Source organism: Akebia trifoliata, chromosome 7, assembly GCF_017979445.1.
Source record: "Akebia trifoliata isolate Shusen 1 chromosome 7, ASM1797944v1, whole genome shotgun sequence".
NCBI lineage: Eukaryota > Viridiplantae > Streptophyta > Magnoliopsida > Ranunculales > Lardizabalaceae > Akebia > Akebia trifoliata.
Window position 1 is genome coordinate 19953143 of NC_141381.1, and position 22495 is coordinate 19975637.

At 34.3% G+C, this 22495-nt stretch overlaps 1 protein-coding gene across 1 annotated transcript; it reads left to right on the top strand.

Moving 5' to 3' along the window:
* Positions 1-6861: 6861 nt before the first annotated feature.
* LOC147398347 (putative alpha-mannosidase At5g13980) lies at positions 6862-22173 on the top strand. The gene is made up of 29 exons (XM_086447507.1): positions 6862-7233; positions 7328-7411; positions 7524-7612; positions 7994-8168; positions 8300-8419; positions 8507-8590; positions 8680-8751; positions 9646-9759; positions 10336-10436; positions 10515-10608; positions 10696-10863; positions 10959-11045; positions 12522-12587; positions 12681-12737; positions 14230-14449; positions 14570-14709; positions 14894-14962; positions 15094-15153; positions 15331-15402; positions 16298-16345; positions 16473-16592; positions 16795-16860; positions 17218-17330; positions 17499-17583; positions 19798-19908; positions 19993-20088; positions 20375-20422; positions 21190-21258; positions 21361-22173. Exons 1-29 carry the CDS (start codon positions 7039-7041, stop codon positions 21565-21567), a joined length of 3030 nt encoding a protein of 1009 aa, XP_086303633.1. The 5' UTR covers positions 6862-7038; the 3' UTR covers positions 21568-22173.
* Positions 22174-22495: the final 322 nt, after the last annotated feature.

The window sequence follows — 22495 nt, forward strand, 5'->3', positions numbered from 1 at the left end:
GATTTTTTGTGAGGATGATCTTCTCATCATAGTGACCATCCTTGCAAAAAATCAGCTCAATCCAAAACCTCTAACCCTTATTTTGAAAAATGAAAGTTTTCTCATATGGCCCTTAAACTTGACCCTATATATATATAGTCCTGTTCAGCACCATAAGTTTTACCACACACTTTAACAAATGTGTTTTGTCTTATATGGGTTAGAAGTTTTGGAATGGGCTGATTTTTAGTGAGGATGATCTCTACAACAAACGTGTTTTGTCTTATATGGGTTAGAAGTGTTGGAATGGGCTGCTTTTTTGTGAGGATGATCTCTATGATGTAGAGATCATCCTTACCAAAAATAAGCCCATTCCAAAACTTCTAACCCCATCAAAAATGGTTTACAAAAAATGGACGGTCCACGATTTTTCAACGTGTAAACATGGGGCTAAACATTTCGGAATGGGCTGATTTTTAGGGAGGATGATCTTCTAATCATAGAGATCATCCTCACCAAAAATCAGCCCATTCCAAAACTTATAACCCATGTAGGACAAAAAACATTTGTTAAAATGTGTGGTAAAACTTGGGGTGCTGAACATTTCCCATATATATATATATATATATATATATATATATATATATATATGATAGTGCCAAATAGAATGGCTAAGCAAAGTTGTACAAATAAAAACCATACACACACACACACACATATATATATATATATGAACAGCGTTCCTAAGACTCATATTGGGACTCACATTGCGACACACCGTTTTGTCTTATATGGGAAAAAATATTTGGAATGGGCTGATTTTTTGTGAGGATGATCTCTATGGTGAGGAGATCATCCTTGCCAAAAATCAGCTCATTATGAAACTTCTAAACCGTCCAATTTTTGTTGAAAAATTATAGACCGTCCAATTTTTGTAAATCAATTTTGATGGGGTTAGAAGTTTTGGAATGGGATGATTTTTTTTCAGGATGATCCCCTCATCACAGAGATCATCCTCACAAAAAATCAACTCATTCCAAACATTTTTGCCCATATAAGACAAAACGGTGTGTCGCAATGTGAGTCTCAATATGAGTCTTAGGAACGTGACCCTATATATATATATATATATATATATATATATACAGGTTCAAACGACAACCATTTCAACACACATATAGACAACGTGTTTTGTCTTATATGGGCAAAAGTGTTTGGAATGGGCTGATTTTTTGTGAGGATGATCTCTGTGGTGAGGAGATCATCCTTGCCAAAAATCAGTTCATTATGAAACTTCTAGACCGTTCAATTTTTGTTGAAAAATTATAGACCGTCCAATTTTTGTAAATCATTTTGATGGGGTTACAAGTTTTGGAATGGGATGATTTTTTGCCAGGGTGATCCCCTCATCACAGAGATCATCCTCACAAAAAATCAGCCCATTCCAAACATTTTTTCCCATATAAGACAAACACGTTGTCTATATATGTGTCGCAATGTGTGTTGCAGGAACCCGACCCATATATATATATATATATATAGGGTCCCGTTCGCCACCCTTAGTTTTACCACACACTTTAACAACACGTTTTGTCTTACATGGGTTAGAAGTTTCGGAATGAGCTGATTTTTGGTGAGGATGATCTCTATGGTGAGTAGATCATCCTCACCAAAAATCAGCTCATTCCAAAACTTCTAACCCCATCAAAATTGATTTACAAAAAATGGACGGTCCACGATTTTTCAACGTGTAAACATGGGGCTAAACATTTCGGAGTGGGCTGATTTTGGGGAGGATGATCTTCTAATCATAGAGATCATCCTCACCAAAAATCAGCTCATTCCAAAACTTCTAACCCATGTAGGACAAAAAACGTTTGTTAAAATGTGTGGTAAAACTTAGGGTGCTGAACATTTCCCTATATATATATATGGGTAGCGTTCAAGGGCAAACTTTTTAGCAAACTTTTTGGCAAAACATTTTTCAAAACATGGGTTAGAGGTTTTGGAATGGGCTGATTTTTGGTGAGGATGATCTCTACGGTGAGTAGATCATCCTCACCAAAAATCAGCCCATTCCAAAACTTCTAACCCATGTTTACCAGTTGAAAAATCGTGGACCGTCCATTTTTTGTAAACTGTTTTTGATGGGGTTAGAAGTTTTGGAATGGGCTGATTTTTGGTGATGATGATCTCCTCACCATAGAGATCATCCTCACCAAAAATCAGCCTATTCCAAAACCTCTAACTCATGTTTTGAAAAATGTTTTGCCAAAAAGTTTGCTAAAAAGTTGGCCATTGAACGCCCCCCCCTATATATATATATATATATATATATATATATATATATATATATATATATATATAGAGAGAGAGAGAGAGAGAGAGAGAGAGAGAGAGAGGGCGGTTCATGGGACATTTGTAAAAACATATGCAAAAACAATGATTTTTCAAAATATGAGTTAGAGATTTTGGATTGAGTTGATTTTTTGCGAGGATGATTACTATGATGAGAAGATCATCCTCACAAAAAATCGGCTCAATCCAAAACTTCTAAATGCATCAAAAGTGATTTACAAATTATTGGCAAAAAATCGACGGTCCACATTCTAAATCACTTTTAATGGGTTTAGAAGTTTCAGATTAGAATGATTTTTTTTTTTTGATGATCTTCCCATCATAGAGATCATTCTCACAAAAAATCAGCTCAATTCGAAACTTCTAACCCATATTTTGAAAATTTATTAATGTTACATTGTTTTTACATATGTTTTTTCATGTCCCATGAACCGCCCCCTATATGAAAATATGGGTTAGAAGTTTCAGATTGAGCTGATTTTTTGTGAGGATGATCTCTATGATGGGAAAATCATCCGAAAAAAAGATCAGTCTAATTTGAAACTTCTAATCCTATTAAAAGTGATTTAGAATGTGGATCGTCGATTTTTTACTAATTTTTGTCAATAATTTGTAAATCACTTTTGATGGATTTAAAAGTTTCAGATTGAGCTGATTTTTTGTGAGGATGATCTTCTCATCATAGTGACCATCCTCACAAAAAATCAACTCAATCCAAAATCTCTAACCCATACTTTGAAAAACCATTATTTTTGCATGTCCCTTGAACCGAATATATATATATATATATATGGGTCCCGTTCAGAAACAAACATTTTGGCAAAACATTTTTCAAAACATGGGTTAGAGGTTTTGGAATGGACTGATTTTTGGTGAGGATGATCTCTACGGTGAGGAGATCATTCTCACCAAAAATCAGCCCATTACAAAACTTCTAACCCCATGTTTACAAGTTGAAAAATTGTGGACCGTCCATTTTTTGTAAACCATTTTTGATGGGGTTAGAATTTTTGGGAATGGGCTGATTTTTGGCGATGATGATCTCCTCATCGTAGAGATCATCCTTACCAAAACTCAGCCCATTCCAAAACCTCTAACCCATGTTTTGAAAAATGTTTTGCCAAAATGTTTGTTGCTGAACATTTCCTTATATATATATAAACAATGATTTTTCAAAATATGGGTTAGAGGTTTTAGATTGATCTGATTTATTGCGAGGATCGTCACTATGATGAGAAAATCATCCTCACAAAAAATCAGTTCAATCTGAAACATCTAAATCCATCAAAAATGATCTATAAATTATTGGCAAAAATTAGAAAAAAAATTAATGATCCACATTCTAAATCACTTTTAATGGGGTTAAAAGTTCAAATTGGACTGATATTATTTTTTTTCCAGATGATCTTCGCATCATAGAGATCATCGTCACAAAAAATCAGTTCAATTTGAAACTTTTAAGCCATATTTTGCAAATTTATTAATGTTACATTGTTTTTACTTCTATGTTTTCAAGGGAAATTTTGAAAAGAGGTTAAATAGTTTAATATTTACAAAAAGAAATCTATTTTTCGAAAATTATCAAAAATAAATTAAGTGGTTAGACTGTCCTATGTTTAAGTGCGTTAAAATACATTTTTTGCCAAAAATGTCCTTCGAATGCTTAATATGGAATTATACAGCATTTTAATAGTTTGCTTTAACACCCTCACAATATAGACTTCATTTAAAACATTGGATAGTCCAATGAGTTACTAAAACATTAGAATGTCCATCGACTTAATTCATTTTCAATGATTTAAAAAAAATAGTTTCTTTTTTTTATATATATAAATATTAAAATATTTAACTTTCATTTAATAATTTTTCCTATTTAAAAATAATATATATTTGAGTTTCGGATTCTAATACTCTTATATGATTGGATTAATATATATGTTGACAGCCCTACTCTATAATGTTGGAGAGCAAAAGGGAATATTTGACATAGCATAGTTATTTTCCTTGACTATGGTCTCCCTCCACCCCCCACTTTCAATCTCTTGCAAAAACCTTTTGATTTCCCTTAAGTGATTAAAAACTTTATTTATTTGACAAATTATTGATTTCTTTCCTCAAAGAAATTTGATTTTTCACCAAAATCTTAGTTTTAAATTTGTTTGTTTTTTTTTTTTTTAAACAAAAAATAGAAAAAATTTAGGATTAAAAATTATATATATTTTTTCTTATGAAATAATGAAGAAAAATGAGTCACTTATCTAAGAATGTGAGATATTATGTAGAAGAAGGATTCCTTGAAGAAATCTAACAGCCCGTGTGGATACAAGAACCAAAAGCACTTAGAACATAACTAATTTCAAAAGTACTTTTTGAAGTACTGTATGAAATAGGTGAATAATTGTTGTATGTTTGGATGCAGATTCTAAAAAGTACCGTTAGAAGTATTTTTGATAGAGTTTTATATTTCAGAGCTATTCTGGATTCTATTAAAATGACCAGAATGTCCTTATAAGTATCATTTACTATTTTTAACATTATAACTTAACAAATTATGCTTTGAAAGAAATATAAGTAATTACTATTTGTATCCATAAAAACTTATATAGACACCCAACAATTATAAATAAATAGAAGATATTGTAAGCAATTATATACAATCATTAAAAATATAAAGAAGCTTTTACCACATCAATTGATAGTAAATTTGTAAGTAATTATTCACATCAATCTTAGAAGAAGAAACTTTCAACCATAGTTCGAACCCTGATAGATAAATCATTGAGTGAACAATTGAGAGAACTAGAAATCCAAATTCAAATGCTACACTAAAAGACTATATCCACATCAATGGATAGTAATATAACATTATTCAATAACATTTTTTAGGGTATGCTTGTAATTTTCAAAATTTATGAGGGGCATATTTCTCCCAAATGCTACACCAAAAGGCTACCACCATATCAATGAATAGTAATATAATATTATTGTAACTGCATTTTTAAGGTATGCTTGTAATTTTCAAAATTTATAAGGGGCATACTTATCCCAAATTCTACACTAAAGGGCAAGCACTACATCAATGGATGATAATATAATATTATTGCAACTGTATTTTTAAGGTATGCTTGTAATTTTCAAAATTTATAAGGAGAATACTTATCCCAAATGCTACACTAAAGGGCAAGCACTACATCAATGGATAGTAATATAATATTATTATAATTGCCTTTTTTAGAGTATGCTTGTAATTTTTAAAATTTATGAGGGGCATACTTATCCCAATTACGTTATTTTGACAATGTTTTGTGGCTCTATGCAAAAGTAGTTTAGAGAAGTAGCACCATTGGTACTTCATGAAAAAGCACTAAAATGACGCCAAAGTAAAGTAGTTCTCTCTATGAGCTATTTATCCAAACACCCTTAAAGTGTTTTTGACTCTTGCGATGAGTTAGAAGCACTTAGAAAAGTCAATCCATACAGGCCCTAACATTTTTTTTAAGAGATTAAGAACACTCAAATTTCGTTAAACTCTCATACAAGACTACATTCAAAATGGTTTGTTAAAAATGTAGAGTTATCCCAAACATTCACTAAAACACAGAGGGCTAATTTAGACATACATCCACGCATTAGTGAAAATTTGAGATATCTTGTATTTATATAAATTGATGTCATGCCCTACTTCTTTTATAGATTCAAATCTATCTTGATTTTCTCCAAATCAATCATCTTCAATCTCTATGATAAGTTATTTTTAATCTATTCTACCTTATCCCAATCCCATCCCAAGGGGGTGGCTCTATGGCAATTTCGAATCTAGTAAGTAGAGAGAGTCCGTAGGTTGTGTGTTCGATACCCAGTATGAGCAATATTTCTTCGAGGCCACCTGTGAGGACGTTCCTCACTTGCTTGGTACATGATATGTGTGGGCGTTGCCTTGGTTCCAGCTTTGGCTCATCCAATCCCCCTAGTTCGACATAAGTCCAGATACTCTTGTTAATTAAAAAAAAAAAATTATCCCTAATTAATCATTTTCAACCTATTTCTTTAACCCTTTCTAGAACATCCTAGAATTTTACTCAAAATTCCATCATATTTCGCTTTCCTTCAAACCTTGAGATTGGAGAGGACTAGTTTTGAAAATCAAAGGTATTAAACTACATGTCGAAGACAAGGACATTGGAGTCATTTTCTTAAATCTATCAGACAAAATCGGGACATGTCATTGGTTTGAAAACACAGGTGAGTATGTCTAATACTAAATCACCCAAATTTCAAGAGTCATGCTACACTGCCTATATTGGATACAAAATTGAGCTGTCACTGCACAGATAACCGTAGATTTAATTCCTCGAGATCCACAAGAAATAAACAGTACTCGCTGCACTGTCAGGTCAACTCAGTGTTGGACCTAGTGTCCAACGCAAACAGTAAAGCATTTTTCCCAATTTAAATTGGTTGAAGTGCGGGAATAAATAATAAATAAGATCGACATGAGCCGTTTGTCTGTTTCTATCTATGTTCTTCATAGAAAGTGAAAAACTACATTGGCTGAAATTCTTCAAACAAACAAACAGTAAAAAACAAACGAAACTCTTGTTTCTTCATCGATTTTTCCGCATTGATCTAATCCATTCGAATTGATTCTACTTCTTTTAAGTTATAATTCCTGATTCATTCGAAGCTCGACATGCAACATTAATGGCGATCATAGTGTTCTTTCTGATATTTTTCGCGGGATTCTCTTTTGTGGAGTCCAAGTATATCGTATACAACACTTCTCAGAGGATTGTTCCTGGGAAAATTAATGTTCATTTGGTTGCTCACACGCACGATGATGTCGGATGGTTGAAGACTGTTGATCAGTATTACGTTGGTTCAAACAATTCCATCCAGGTCTCTCTCTCTTTCTCTCTATATATATAGATCTGAAATTTCGATAGTTTTGGTTCATCTGGTTTGATGTCTTGTTGTTTAATTGTTTTTGTAGGGAGCTTGTGTTCAGAACGTATTGGATTCTATAGTTCCAGCATTATTAGCTGATAAGAATCGAAAATTCATTTATGTGGAGCAGGCAAGAAATAGTTTTTTTTTTTTTTTTTTTTGGATGGGGAACGTAATTGTTTGAGAATCAATTTGGGTTTCATCTTTAATGTGACTTTGTTTTCTGGCTTCATTTGATGTAGGCGTTTTTCCAGCGTTGGTGGAGAGATCAGAGTGAGGTTGTCCAAAGTACAGTCAAGAAGCTTGTCAACACGGGTCAACTTGAGCTAATGTAGTTTCTCATTTAATTTTATTTTTTCTCTATTTATATAGATTTGTTATGTTAAGCAGTTTAGTTTTCCATGAGATTGATTTTGATCATAAGATATGTTCATATAATTGTAGAAAATATGCATTTTTTTATTGGAGTTTTTTTCCCCCCAGATGTGTGGGTCTATGAGATTGATTTTGATCATAAAATATGTTCATTTAATAGTAGAAAACCTGCATTTTTATTTCGATTGTGAGTGTTTTTTTTAATTTTTTAAAAATTTAACTGCAGAAATAGTCCATGAAATTGATTTTGATATCAACTCACAACATATGTTCAACTAATTGTGGAAAATCTGCAATTTTTATTGGGGTTGTGTTTGTTTTTTTTTTTTATATACAGAAATGGGGGTATGTGCATGCATGATGAGGCTACACCACATTACATCGATATGATAGATCAGACAACTCTTGGTCACCGATTTATCAAACAGGAGTTTAATCAGACCCCAAGAATTGGTTGGCAGATTGATCCCTTCGGACATTCTGCAGTGCAAGCTTACTTGTTGGCAGCAGAGGTGTGGCTTCTTTAAATTTCTTGTTCTAAATAAATTAGCTCATCTAATGATTTTAATCTGTTGAACTGTAATTTTTATTAAATGGATATACATTATAAATAAAACTGAAGGTTAAACTTGTTTGGGTCTAGGTTGGATTTGACTCTCTTTTCTTCGGTCGGATTGATTACCAAGACAGAGCAAAGAGAAAAGATGAGAAGAGTCTCGAGTTTGTATGGCAGGGTTCTAAGACCCTTGGGTCATCTGTACAGGCAAGCGGCTAATCTAGATTCATGTTTGTCTTTTATTGATGTAATAAAACTCAAGAAATTGGATACTGAGCTTGTTTTATTTTGCAGATTTTCGCCGGTGCATTCCCTGAGAATTATGAACCTCCCGAGAATTTCTACTTTGAAATTGATGATGAATCTCCTATTGTTCAGGTAAATCATCCTAAGAAAAGATTGCTAAAGAACACTCTTGAGCATTTATTAGTTCACAAAATCATTTTAGTTTGTGTTCTGGATTGAAGGATGACATCAATTTGTTTGATTACAATGTTCAAGAGCGAGTTGACGACTTTGTAGCAGCTGCAGTTTCACAGGTAAATCTTGCTTTGTTGTCCAGTTTACATGTATAGATTTCTTTCTGGATTTACTTATGATTTGTGCTTGACCTTCAACTTCTTACAGTTGGAATGATTGATGAAGATCAATCTTTGTCATGTCATTAAAGAAAACTGAAATTAAGGTTGTTAGAGACATTGTATAGTATTTTATTGTGTACCATGACAACTGAAATATTAATCAAAGAAATGCATGTACAAAGAAGACTGAATAACAGCACCAGTGAGGGCTACTTTGGTGCAAGTTGTGGTTTCAAAATGAGTAAGAGGAAGGCTGAAATGGCATAAGGAAATATATGAAGACCCATGCCCTGACTGCAGATATGGCTCAAGATAAAGTGGAATGGCGAAAGAGGAATTGTTGCTGACCATAATATTTAGGGTAAGGCATAGATGATGATTATGAAAATATTGCCTCGGTGAAGGAGCCACAATGGCCATGCAACAAGTTCTTAGAGATATGAAAACAGCATTTTCATGACCTTGAACTATTAAATTAGGTTGGGGCACCACCCTAAGCAGTCCTGTCAAAACTAGTAACCTGTTTCGATTGCCCTTTTGCCACCAAAAGAGATTTTGGTAGCCTTTTCATGCAAGAAGTATAGGTTTTTAGTACAGAAATGGCAAACACAAAGTGGTTAGGTGAATAATATATGGAAGTAGAAATAAAATATATATATTTATATATTGAAGTAGAATTATGAACTTACAAGTCCTTAGTTTCCAGATGTACCTAGTGTTCTAGCTTTTTATGACATTTCCAATGCTCTATATTTTCACAAAGGCTAGTTTTATTTCTATTTCCAAGGTTTTGTATCTTTGATTAATTGAGGTTTAGTTGCAGCAGATCTTTTTTCTTTTTTTTTGGTTCAGGCTAATATAACGCGCATGGATCATATAATGTGGACGATGGGGACAGATTTTAAGTATCAGTATGCAAAGACATGGTTCCGACAGATGGACAAACTCATTCATTATGTCAATATGGTAAGTGTTCCTTTATGATCTTGCCCAAAACAAGTGCACCAAGGCAACAAGTAAAAATGTTTTTCCATCAATAGCAAATATTGTTGCTATTTTATTTATTTTTCTTATACTCTCATTTGACTTGTATAATATTTTTCAGGCTGCATTGGTCATGCTTTTACTTGATAAGTGATAACTGGCTTACAATTCGATGAGAAGCATTATAATTTATCTGATTCTTCATGCTTATTCTATGAAGGAACAGATAAATAACTTCTATCTCTTCAATTAAATGGTTGCCGATAATGGCTGCAATGGGTAGAATATGATAAAACCATGTTCGATTTACTTAAACAGGCCTGGGTTGCATTGAAAATCTGTGTTTCCTCGTTTCAAAATGTACATGAAAACTGTATTAGTAGAGATTACAGAGGAAGGGTCGAGAGTCACAGTTAAATGGGTTGTGCTGTGCATGACCCCAACACAATGACAATGAGGATGGAGCGATGGACTTGACACACACACACACTTGGACAGTTAAGGAACTCTAATATTTCTTCATCGTTGTTAAAATCATTTGGTTTGTAATGCTTATAGGATGGGCGTGTTAATGCCCTTTATTCTACCCCATCCATTTACACCGATGCAAAATATGCAACAAACCAATCCTGGCCAATCAAGACAGATGACTTCTTCCCGTGAGTTGAATATTTTGAAAGTTGGAACCAGTTGTTTACCTATTTATTTTGTCATTTTACTAAGCATGCGTTCATCAGATATGCAGATCGTGCAAATGCATACTGGACAGGATACTTTACAAGTAGGCCATCCATCAAACGTTATGTTAGAATGATGAGTGGTTACTATTTGGTAAGGTTTTTATGCATCTTTAGTTTAACAAAAAGTACATTATCTCTTTGAAATCTTTGTTGCTCATGATTTTCTGTTTTTAATCAGGCAGCAAGGCAATTGGAATATTTTAAAGGGAGGAGTAATTTGAGGCCCAATACAGACACTTTGGCCGATGCATTAGCAATCGCTCAACATCACGATGCTGTTAGTGGAACAGAAAAACAACATGTAGCGAATGATTATGCAAAAAGACTATCAATAGGTTATGTTGAGGTGAAGCTTTACTTGTTCCATCTCAATATTCTTCTATTTTATTGTTATTGTTCTTTGGTTCGAAATGGTCACTCTATTTCACTATTTCTTTGCAGGCTGAGGCGTTGGTTGCATCTTCAATTGCCTGCTTGGCAGAGTCAAAAAATCGAAGTTGCGTGAAACCAATAACTAAATTTGAACAGGCAAGAATAAACAACCATTTCCTTAGTGATTTGTCTGTACATTCTAGTTTGAACATCAATATCACACCTGTGCTTCCAATCATATATGCTACTAGGAAATATAGGTTGGAACTCTGACATGATTTCATACTCAAATTAGTGCATTTATATTCATTTTAATTTATTGCATTATTATCTCTAACCATCACAAAAGCCCTAGCCCAATTATCTAGGTTTGGTCGAACTTGCTTCCACTCAATTCTATCCAAAATCTTCTCTTCTGTCAATTTCAAGCACCTTCCATATCTAATCTCAATACTTCGATCCACGTCCTTTTTGTCATTTTGGAGCATTCTTCTTTTTTTCTTTTTCTTTTTTTGGCTTATCGTGGGTATCCCCACCCTTAGGGTGAGACTAATCCCCAGGTCACACACACCGCCCCCTGAAAAGTTCTACATGCAACTGGTTGAGTCAAAGGTCAACCAGACCCTGGAGGGTGGCCCCAAGGAATTCATTGCTTCGTGGGGTTTTGAACACTTGACCTACCCTTCCTGAGGAGCTTATCAAGGCTCAGCTTGCCATTAAGCCAACCCCTTGGGGTTTCGTTTTGGAGCCTTCAATCCCACACATTCCTGTTAATTGGTGTTGCCAATGGTCTTTGTTGCACATAACCAAGCCATCTAATCGACTCTCCCTTAGTTATTACCTTTTGAGGCTACCACATTTTCACGAATCTGTTCATTTCTGATCTTATCGTTCCTTGTCTGTCCATTCATTCATCTCAACATCATAATCTCTGCTACACTCATTCTCTGACATATGTTGTTTCTCGATTGCCAACATCTTGCTCTATAATATGTACGGGTTTGGCTTCTTACTGCAGTCTTAACAAAAAAATAATCATTTGATTGTTATGCACTTGTTGTATGGCACTTAGAAGCATGCCTTCATTTCAATTCAGATCTAATTCTATATGCGATCACCTCATCAGTTTTTTTCATCCTTATAGATAATAAAACAAGACGATGGAAATAGTTGCTTCAGAGTATTTTCTAGACATGAACTTTTACTATAGCATCCTTCCGAGAAAACTTTTCTCACTGTTCTGTTTGTTGCGTTCACTTCCCTTCCCATAACAAGGTGACCTATGTCGAATAAGACAGATCAGCACTTTGTTCCATGTGATAATTATATTCCAGACTTAATTTCTTGGTCAACCATTTCTTACATTTTCTTATTAATATTATAATTTTGCAGAAACTACAAGGCAAAATAACACAAGTTTTTAGAAACCACAAGGGAAAATATAAAAAAGAATTCTGAAACTTGCTATTGGGTTGTTACTTGAGATGTAGACCAATAAAAAATGGATTTGGGTTTTCTCTTGATGTTGAATTTTGTTTCATTTTAAGCAAAAGTTTGGGACCAAGCAGCATATTCTCATTAATTTTGAATAAAAAAACACAGCTGGATTTTGACACGACTTTTCATTTTCAGTGTCCTCTTTTGAATATAAGTTATTGTCCTCCATCTGAAGTTGGTCTGCCTCCTGGTAAAAGCTTGGTAAGGCTAACATATCATTTCTTTTGTATTAAACAGAAACTCAGTAAGCTTGGTAAGACTTTTCTTTATCAAACTGCTTCTCCTCTTATGTAGGTTATTGTTGTCTACAATCCTCTTGGGTGGAAGAGGGAGGATGTAGTTCGAATTCCTGTAAGTCCTACTATTATGGTTTAATCTTTACCGAGTGCATAGCTAACCTCAAAAAGTTACCACATAATGTCTTTAGGTGGTGTTCCTGTTAACCAACCAACTACTCCAAAAGACCAATCTGTTGGAGAGGGAAAGAAAAATGAATATAAGAGGGGTCATGGAGCTTAACTGGGGTATGACACACCCAAAAGTGGAGAAAAATATACACTCAACACTCCCCCTCACCCATGAGGGTGGAAAGAATCAAACCCGTGACCTATACAAACCTAGCTCTCTAATACCACTCCAAAAGACCGATTTGTTGGAGAGGGAAAGAACTATGAATATAAGAGGGTCATGGGGATTAATTGGGGTATGACACAACCAAGAGTGGAGGGAAATAAGCACTAAACAGTTCCTTCTAATGTTCCAAATGTCCATAGATAATGCTGCGGATTTAAATTGAAGGTTCTTGTATGCTATGTTTACCCAGTCAACATAAAAAATGCTAGAAACCACATGCATAAAAGCTTTTAATTCAAGAATTCATGAAAAACTTGGAAGTAAAAAATATAGAGCATACTCTCTTCAAAACACCCCTTTAAGGAAATATTAAGCATTGGAAGAGAAACAGGAAATTACTTGCACAGAAACACCTAATTCAATTTCAAGAAAATAAAACATTAAAAAGCTGATGTAGATTCGCAAGCATACCTTCTTCAAACATAAATTTTTAAAATAAAACATATGCCACAGAAAATTCCTTTTATGAAGTGAGAAAACCATCTTCCAGTCCCTCTCTCAACACCTACTTGACAAATGAGAGTGATATACGGGCAAGGAGACTAAGAGTTTTCATGAGCTTTGCAAATAACTGATTTGATAGCCGAATTTGTGTATGTAGATCTTGGTTGGACACAGGGAACTCTACACCATTAGTTTTTTTACCTTTGGAGATCTACCCCTTAATCTTAATGCATTCCACCATTACGATCTGGATGTTACTTATGGTCTTCTACTATGCTCATTTCCTATGAGCGTAAACTGATTATAACTTGTCTTAAATAAACTTGGTGACAAAAAAAAGACATCAACCATTAGTACATTATGCAAATTTTATTAGCAAGCCCGCTGGGAAAGTAGGATATCAAACAACAAGAGGAAGTTATGTTATAGAGCTTGTCACTCTATAAAGAAGTTCATCCTTTTTTATTAGTACCTAACAAATGAAGAGTAATCCTTCAAATTAGGCATATGCTTCTATAATAACCCAACTCAATGGTTAGGTTGCATTTAGGTTCAGGTTTAGACATTCTCTTTCGATAAATCAACTTCAGACATTCTTGGTCCCATGCATGATCATCCTTTCGATGATCTTTGGATTTGATAAAACCTTTACAGGGAAACTAAAATATTAACGATAGCTTCTGCTGCTGCTTAAAATGTTTTTTTTTTTTTTCTGAAATGTTTTATCTATAAATTTATGTTTCTACTTACAAGGTCAAACTGACAGGTTATCAGTGAATCAGTTACTGTTCAGGATTCTAGTGGGAGGGAAATTGAATCGCAGCTCTTACCTCTCACTAATGCCTCTGTGGGCATAAGAAATTATTATGTTAAGGCATACTTGGGTAAATCCCCAAGTGATACGCCTAAGTATTGGCTCGCATTTTTGGCATCTGTACCCCCTCTTGGCTTCAGCACTTACATTGTCTCTGGTTCAAAAACGGCAGGTTCATCCATCTATTTTTCTTGTCTAATGCTTACATTCATGCAGAGCGGACAATACACTATTTTTCCAAGTTTACTAACTTTGAATTTTATGTTCTATTGCTTGTATGTTTATATTGAAGGTGCTAGTTCATCCATATCATCAGTATACACAACACAAGGAAGTGAGAACGGTACCATAGAAGTTGGGCAAGGAAATTTGAAGCTTATTTATGATGTAGATGAAGGAAAACTTACTCAATACATTAATAAGAGAAGCTTGGTGAGTTGTGTAATTGATTCTTTGTTTGTGTGATTTATTACTTCATTTTATTTTTGTGTATAATTATTCCTTTTTTATTATTTGTGTCTTCTTTTTGAACAATGTTTTTGCTTTGTTCTTATTCTTTATTTTTTTTAATGGATTTCTTCTATATGTCTTAGCTCTTTCATGTTTATTATTGAAGGTCAAAGCATTTGTAGAACAATCGTATAGTTTTTATGCTGGAAATGACGGAAGTGATCAAGACCCTCAGGTGGGTGGTCAGGGTTTTCTTTAGAAAAAATTCTCTTATATTGTAGCTTTTCTGCATCTCTATGGTATTTTTTTTTTCATTAATTTTTTATATTTATGATCGGTAATCATGTATATCTTTTGCTATTGAAGGCCTCTGGAGCATATATCTTTCGTCCAAATGGTACATATCCCATAAAATCTGAAGGACAGGTACTTATGTCCTCTCGTCATTGCATTCATAAGGGAAACTTAGTAGTTTCCTTGGGACCTTAAGAGGGGCACCTGACTTATGAAAATTAGGTGGTGTTCCAATCATTCCCCGTAGCTTGTTGATTGTCTAAGTTATGATGGTGTCCAAAAGTCTAAAATAATGTTCTATTGTTCCAGGTTCCTTTCACTGTTCTGCGGGGACCAGTACTAGATGAAGTGCATCAATGGATCAGTCCATGGATATATCAGGTGCTTTACCCAATCACAAGAATCTTGCAGCCTGTGTGCATAAACATAATTAGAGTCGTGATACTGACTCAAAAAAGACATAATCAACTGACGAGGCATGTGCACAGAACCATAGATTTTTCCTCTAGATGCACAAGGAAAAAAGATACATCAATTTTTTGCAATTCAATGTTTATATAAATTTTAATTTTTCAATGAATCAGGCCCAACAATGTATTATAACACTCGGTTAACATGTTTGACCCAAACTTTTTTCTCTATAGGGTCATGGCTATCATCCTATCTATAATGTCTTATGTGGGTTAGCCTAGAAGGACCAAAATAGATTAAGAAATGTACTTTCATCCCATGATGTATGATTTTATGGGTGAGTGGCAAAGCAGATTATTCAGACACTGGTCATGGATTATGGAACTCCGATTTCTGGGCACCTTGCAGATATAATTGCAAAATTCTACCACATGATACATGTATAACTCTGTTTTAGTTAAGAAGCCAAAACATTTCTACTATTCTTCTTATTGAGATCATTATATGGGATCCTTCAACTAATTTCCCCTACCCACATTTTCAGAAATGTTTCATGCAGAGTTTTCAACAAGAGAATCACGATAGAAATATTCCATGTCAGTTGCATGGGACTTGTGCAATGTAACAGACAAAAAGCATATTTGATTGCAAAAATTTTGTTTGACAAACTGTATTTAGTCTCTTTCTCTTGTCCAAGAATGAAATTTCTCATAGAAGACTCCAAAAAGCAGGTAGGGCCATTTCTCATAGTTCTCTAATTTTTTATTCAGAGGGAATAACAACCTGTATGTTGTTTCTTTGGGTTTTGTCTTACCTAGATTCGTGATAATTCTTTTCAGTAACACAATACTGCAAACATGTGCAGATCACTAGAGTGTACAAGGAAAAGGAGCATGCTGAAGTTGAGTTCACTGTAAGCCCTTCTTGTACATTTATCTCTATACTAACATATTCTTGTCAAATGTCAATGATACTTATTACTTGTATGTTGGCAATTTCATGTTGGAGCACTGTTTTATTGACGATAGCCTCAATTTTAGGTTGGGCCCATACCTGTCGAAGATGGAATAGGGAAAGAAATCACTACAAAAATTACAACTCCCATGAAGACTAATAAAACATTCTATACAGATTCAAATGGGCGGGACTTCATTAAAAGGGTAAGTTACATAGATGCCATTCAACATTATATTTGTATCCAATAATTTTATGACATTGATATTCAATGCAATGGCAAGGTCAAAATATTGAACTATTTTATCTTATTAGTGACAAGTTGTTTTACACACTTCAGTACTTAATAACTTAATTGTTTGATTATTTTTATCTTTTTTATGTTTAAACATTTTATTCGATTTGCAGATCCGAGACTATAGAACAGACTGGGACCTGCAAGTGAACCAACCTGTTGCCGGAAATTATTACCCAGTATGTTTGCGTTATAAGTTAAATTATTGTGCATTATGAATTCTGTTACAATTGACATTCTAGTTTCTACAATATTGTTGCCAACATGTTAGCCTTTGCATCAAACAAACAATATTTCTCAAAAACGAAACTTTTCCTACTTCAGCGCTCTACTTCACACAGCCTTCAATTGGAGGAGAAAAAAATGGTTGTTCAAAGATGAAACTTTGCTTCAAATATTGTAGTATTCTTTTTGTTCTGCACTCTTGTCACTCTTTCCTCTAACAAATCTACCATCCCAGAGGATTTTAATTTGATATCATTCATTTAAAAATAGTTGAAGCTCGATGAACATTATAACAAAGTTTATTCTGCCAGATTAACCTTGGAATCTATATGGAAGATAACTCGACAGAGCTCTCAGTTTTGGTAGACCGATCTGTGGGTGGATCCAGCATACTGGATGGAGAAATAGAGCTGATGCTCCATAGGTTTGTTCTTCCCTTTCCAATGCCATATTTTCTTCATGAATTACTTATAATCTACAAGCAGAAAATTCATAATAGTTTACTCTTAATAATTTTTTTTTCCTTTTTTTAGTGAGTTACTTTATGGATGATTTCTTAGATTTCTAACTTGGTTGTCCTTCTATCATATAGGAGGTTGCTTTATGATGATTCTAGAGGTGTTGCAGAATCACTAGATGAAACAGTCTGTGTACTTGACCAATGCACAGGGCTCACAGTAAGCACATATTACCTAGATCTTGTTCACAAACTCATGTGTGTCCATTTTCCAATATCCATCTTCTTATTTAAAGCTAGATGTGTAGTTATTGATAAAATCTAGGCTTGAATTAGTTGCATTTATATCTATTTTACTCTCTACGAACCATTCATACCAACTATGAATATAAGAAACATCCCATATGCAACCATGACAACTTGGAATTTTTCAAGCATCGTCTTGGTTCTTAATGATATTGAAACATATCTGCATGAGAGCTTGCAAGTTTTTGACTATGAGAACGCTTTTTTTTTGTTCAACCTTTCACTGATTAACCAATTTATTGTTTCCTATTGTTAACAAACTAACAACTCCAAAGGACCGATCTGTTGGAGAGTGGGGAGAACTACTAATATAAGAGGGTCATGGAACTTAACTGGTGTATGACACACCCAAGAGTGGAGGAAAGTGTACACTCAACACTTATTGGCACTAGAGTACTGACATGCCCCGTGTTAAAAAAAAAGAAGAAGAAGAAAAGGTATTCCAATTACAATGTTATTGTAAAGTAGGGCCATTAGCTTGAGAATCAGCTATAAGATAATGACAATCAAAGAATTTAGGCTGGCCTTGGGAACACACCTCATACATGTGTTTGGGTACTCTCCAATATACAACCAAAGATCTGGAAATGTTAACCTACTGATCCAATATCAGGACAATATATGTTACGAGTGTACAGTGCAAAACATCTTAAAAGCACACATTATTCTCGCAGCACTTGGTGAAAGTTTAGGCCAAATTTGATTAGGAAGTGATGTGCCTCCCAATTGATTCTGGAATCTGCAACCTTATAGATCTAAAATCTAGGTTTTGTAGTAGCTAACTTCCATGTTGTGCAGATTTCCAGCATCTAGGTCCATTTGGACCTAATAATTTGCATCACCATTTCAGACCATGAAACACGAATGGTTTTTTTTGGATAGCTGGAGATTTTTCAGAGTATAGTTCTTTGCTGACCTTTAATATCTCTGAAGTGTGCATCTTGTTCTGTACTGCTGAAAGTTAACTCTGAATCATTCTTATCATTTATTGAAAGTGTTCAATTGACAACTGTGGGAGGGATTTAGGTTTCTTATATGTCTAAAGGAAAATTCAGTCACTCTCTTATTTATTTTGTTGGAAATAAATAGTCCTGTTAGGACTTGGGAGACTTCTGAAAAGTGAACTTCAATCACAGAACTACAATAAAACCAATGAGGAGTTGGGAAGAGAGATGAAGTTAGTGGGAATTGAGAGGTCAAATAGAGATGAGTTTGGTATGACAAGACTCTCATGGAATTATTGTAGCCAATAAGCATTAAGACTTGACTGAAGGTGAAGTGAGAGATCTACTTAAAGAGGTCCTGACATGTATCAATCACATTTTCCTCGTAGCAATATATATATATATATATATATATATATTATATATATATATATATATATATATATATATATGGGTCACGTTCAAGGGCCAACTTTTTGGCAAAACATTTTTCAAAACATGAGTTAGAAGTTTTGGAATGGGCTGATTTTTGGTGAGGATGATCTCTACGGTGAGAAGATTATCCTCACCAAAAATCAGCCCATTCCAAAACTTCTAACCCATGTTTACAAGTTGAAAAATCGTGGACCGTCCATTTTTTGTAAACTATTTTTGATGGGGTTAGAAGTTTTGGAATGGGCTGATTTTTGGTGAGGATGATCTCCTCACCGTAGAGATCATCCTCACCAAAAATCAGCCCATTCCAAAACTTCTAACTCATGTTTTGAAAAATGTTTTGCCAAAAAGTTGGCCCTTGAACACCACCCTATATATATATTGCATCTGACAGGACCTTGGATACTTGCTAATACCATGAATGATATTGTATTTATTGAAAGTTGTATTATATTGACATTTTTGTATATCCGAAGCCCTTCCTAGCTTCCTCTTCCCTCATCATACTTGTCAAAGGAAGAAACTTTGCACTTTCTAACTCCATTTTATTCTCTACAATTCTTGGAAAACCTCATTAGTGCTTGTTAAACACGAGCTGCCACCAACCACAAGAGGCAGTGTGCATCTTTTGGTTTTAAAGCCAAATTTTGTTAATGAGAGTTAATTATATCTGCAGAGTTCTCAACATATAAAGGGTAGGCTGTTGTAGCAGTCACCTCTTATTGACTTAAATATGATTTCTTTTCCAGATTCAAGGAAACTTTTATCTCAGAATCAATCCTCTAGGTGAAGGTGCTAAGTGGCGTCGTTCATTTGGCCAAGAGATATATTCACCATTTCTCTTAGCATTCACTGAACAGGTGAAGGGGTAAAAAACCTTAAATTTGACTTGATCAAGTGTTGTGGATCTGTGAATTTTAGAGATGATTGCTTCTGCTTATCAGGACAGCGACAAATGGATGAGTGCTCATGTCACCACTTTTTCAGGGGTAGATCCCTCATACATTTTACCCGATAACATTGCAATAATAACCCTCCAGGTATGGGATTGGCCTTGCAATGAACACTAATTATATTGTCTTTTAAACTTGATTTGTTAAAGATATATAAATAAATAAAAAATGTTTCAAGTTTCTTGAACCACCATCATTAATTGCATTCTGGCTTGAAACAGTGCTATTCATATTTATAATTTCAAATATCTGTAAAATCTTGGCTCCCCGTAACATCCCAAATGAGCACTAGATTGAGTTCTATAAAATTTCTTGGTAACTTCTATTCCTTTAGCTTCTGATTAAAATTGTTCTTCTTTCCTGAACTCCACAGGAGCTCGAAGATGGAAAAGTTCTCCTTCGGTTAGCACACCTATATGAGGTCTTACTTCATCTCCTTTCTCAATTAGCCTTTGAACAATGCAATATCCTATTTGAGTGGATGCTGACTTAAAGTGTTCGTATTATCCCTCATTATATTCAAAAGTTCCTTTTTGATATAAATTTTTCCTCAGCATCTTTGTTTTTTTACTTATGTTAGACATTGGTTCTTACATTATGGATTTTGGGGGCTAATGGTTACTGTGAAGTTATTCACTTCCAATAAATCAAGTGCATTACTCCCTTTCTTGGCGGAGAAGGGATAAGTAAACTAGATGAAGTTATTGGTACCATTTTCTTTGTTCAAGGTGGTTTCAAATGGTTCTCTTTCTGGGAGAGTTGGGTGTTCTGGTGAATTTTTAGTTTGAAACTCAGAAGTGTGGTCATTGTTTGAATATTGTTTAGATATTTATTTTCCATATTTACTTCGAAGAGCTGAAATCTGCAAGAATTTTAGAGCTGAAAGTAGCAACAATGCATTATTCATCTGCTATTTTGAGTAATACAAAACTTATGATATAAATTCTAAGACCAAAAACTTTCTTAGCTACTCTTGAACAATAAAAGATATAAGGACCCGACATTCTTTGATGAGCATCATATTATTGCAAATCAAGTGTTGATTAACCATATAAGTGTTCTCATCCTTCATTAACAAATCTTAGATCCAATGGTGTTGGAGCCTTGAACGGTTCATTTGCCCAGTTTCATACTTCAAGAATCTATCTTATTAATCTGTTTTTTATTGTTTTGACTGAAATATGCAAGATGGGAGAGGACAAGGACCTTTCAGTAATGGCAACTGTGGAACTTAAGAAGCTATTCCCAGAAAAGAAGGTAAGAAAGCGAAGAGTCTTCTGCTTAAGACTAAACTTCCATGTTTATAATTTACCATTTGATCATTCTTATATTGTTTCATTATATTTTTATTATCTTCAGATCAGCAAAGTAACAGAGATGAGCCTATCTGCTAATCAAGAAAGAGCTGAAATGGAGAAAAAGAGACTTGTTTGGAAAGTAGAAGGTACTCCAAAGGAAGAAGGTAGTGTGGTGAGAGGAGGACCTATTGATTCAGGGAAACTGGTGGTGGAGTTGGGGCCAATGGAAATCCGTACCTTTGTCATTGATTTTGATCACATGTTCTAATTTCAAATGGTTCATCCATAAAAGCGAAAAAAAAGGAAAAAAAATTCATGGTTTGCTTATAAAACTCAGAAGGCATTGTTTTTTCTTGCGTCTGTAATGCCTTCTAAAATAATGTACAAGCCTCATCATCCCATTGAGATCGTAATTATTCTCTACTCTTCATTTGTTTGAATTCCATAAACTGGAAAACATGTAGGCAACATGATATTGGTTCGTTCGCTTAGTTCTTTTAGTTAAAATCAAAATGTTTTAGTACCTTTCTTATCCCAACACCACCACCACCACCACAAAACCTTTTATCCCAAAGATTTGGGTCGGCTAAACGAATCATGTTCCTCATTTTCATTTTATCCAGAGCCAAGTCTTTTGTTATTGAAAGAGAGTTCATAACTGCTTTCATCATCTGCATCCACCTTCTTTCAAATTGCTTCTCATTTTTTTAAGGACCTTCATCTTAAACATTTCTTCTAAATGGAGTTGTAATCAATCTTCTTTGAACATGCCAAAACCATCTAAATTGTCTTTCTATTAGTTAATTGCCTTTTGGAACTACTATATTTTTTGAATGCTTTCATTTCTAATTTTGTCTTTCCATTCTTGCCACTCATCCCTCTCAAAATCTTTATCTCTTCTAAGCTTCATTTATTAACATGGTGCTTCTTGACCATACGTCCAACATCCAGCTCCATAAATTAATCATAATTGGTTTTTTTTTTTTTTTTTAATGAAGGGTGGTCCAGAGCCGTAGGCCCGACTAGTAGGGGTGAGGCAACTGGCCTCTTAGAGCACCATTCTTGGCCTTACTATTGTATTATAATTTTTTTTCCTTTTAGTCCAATTGCTATGTGCTTGTCACATAGCATTGCAAAACCACACCTTCACTTAATATTCCAGATCTAATTCCATGGGAAACACCTTCATCAATCTC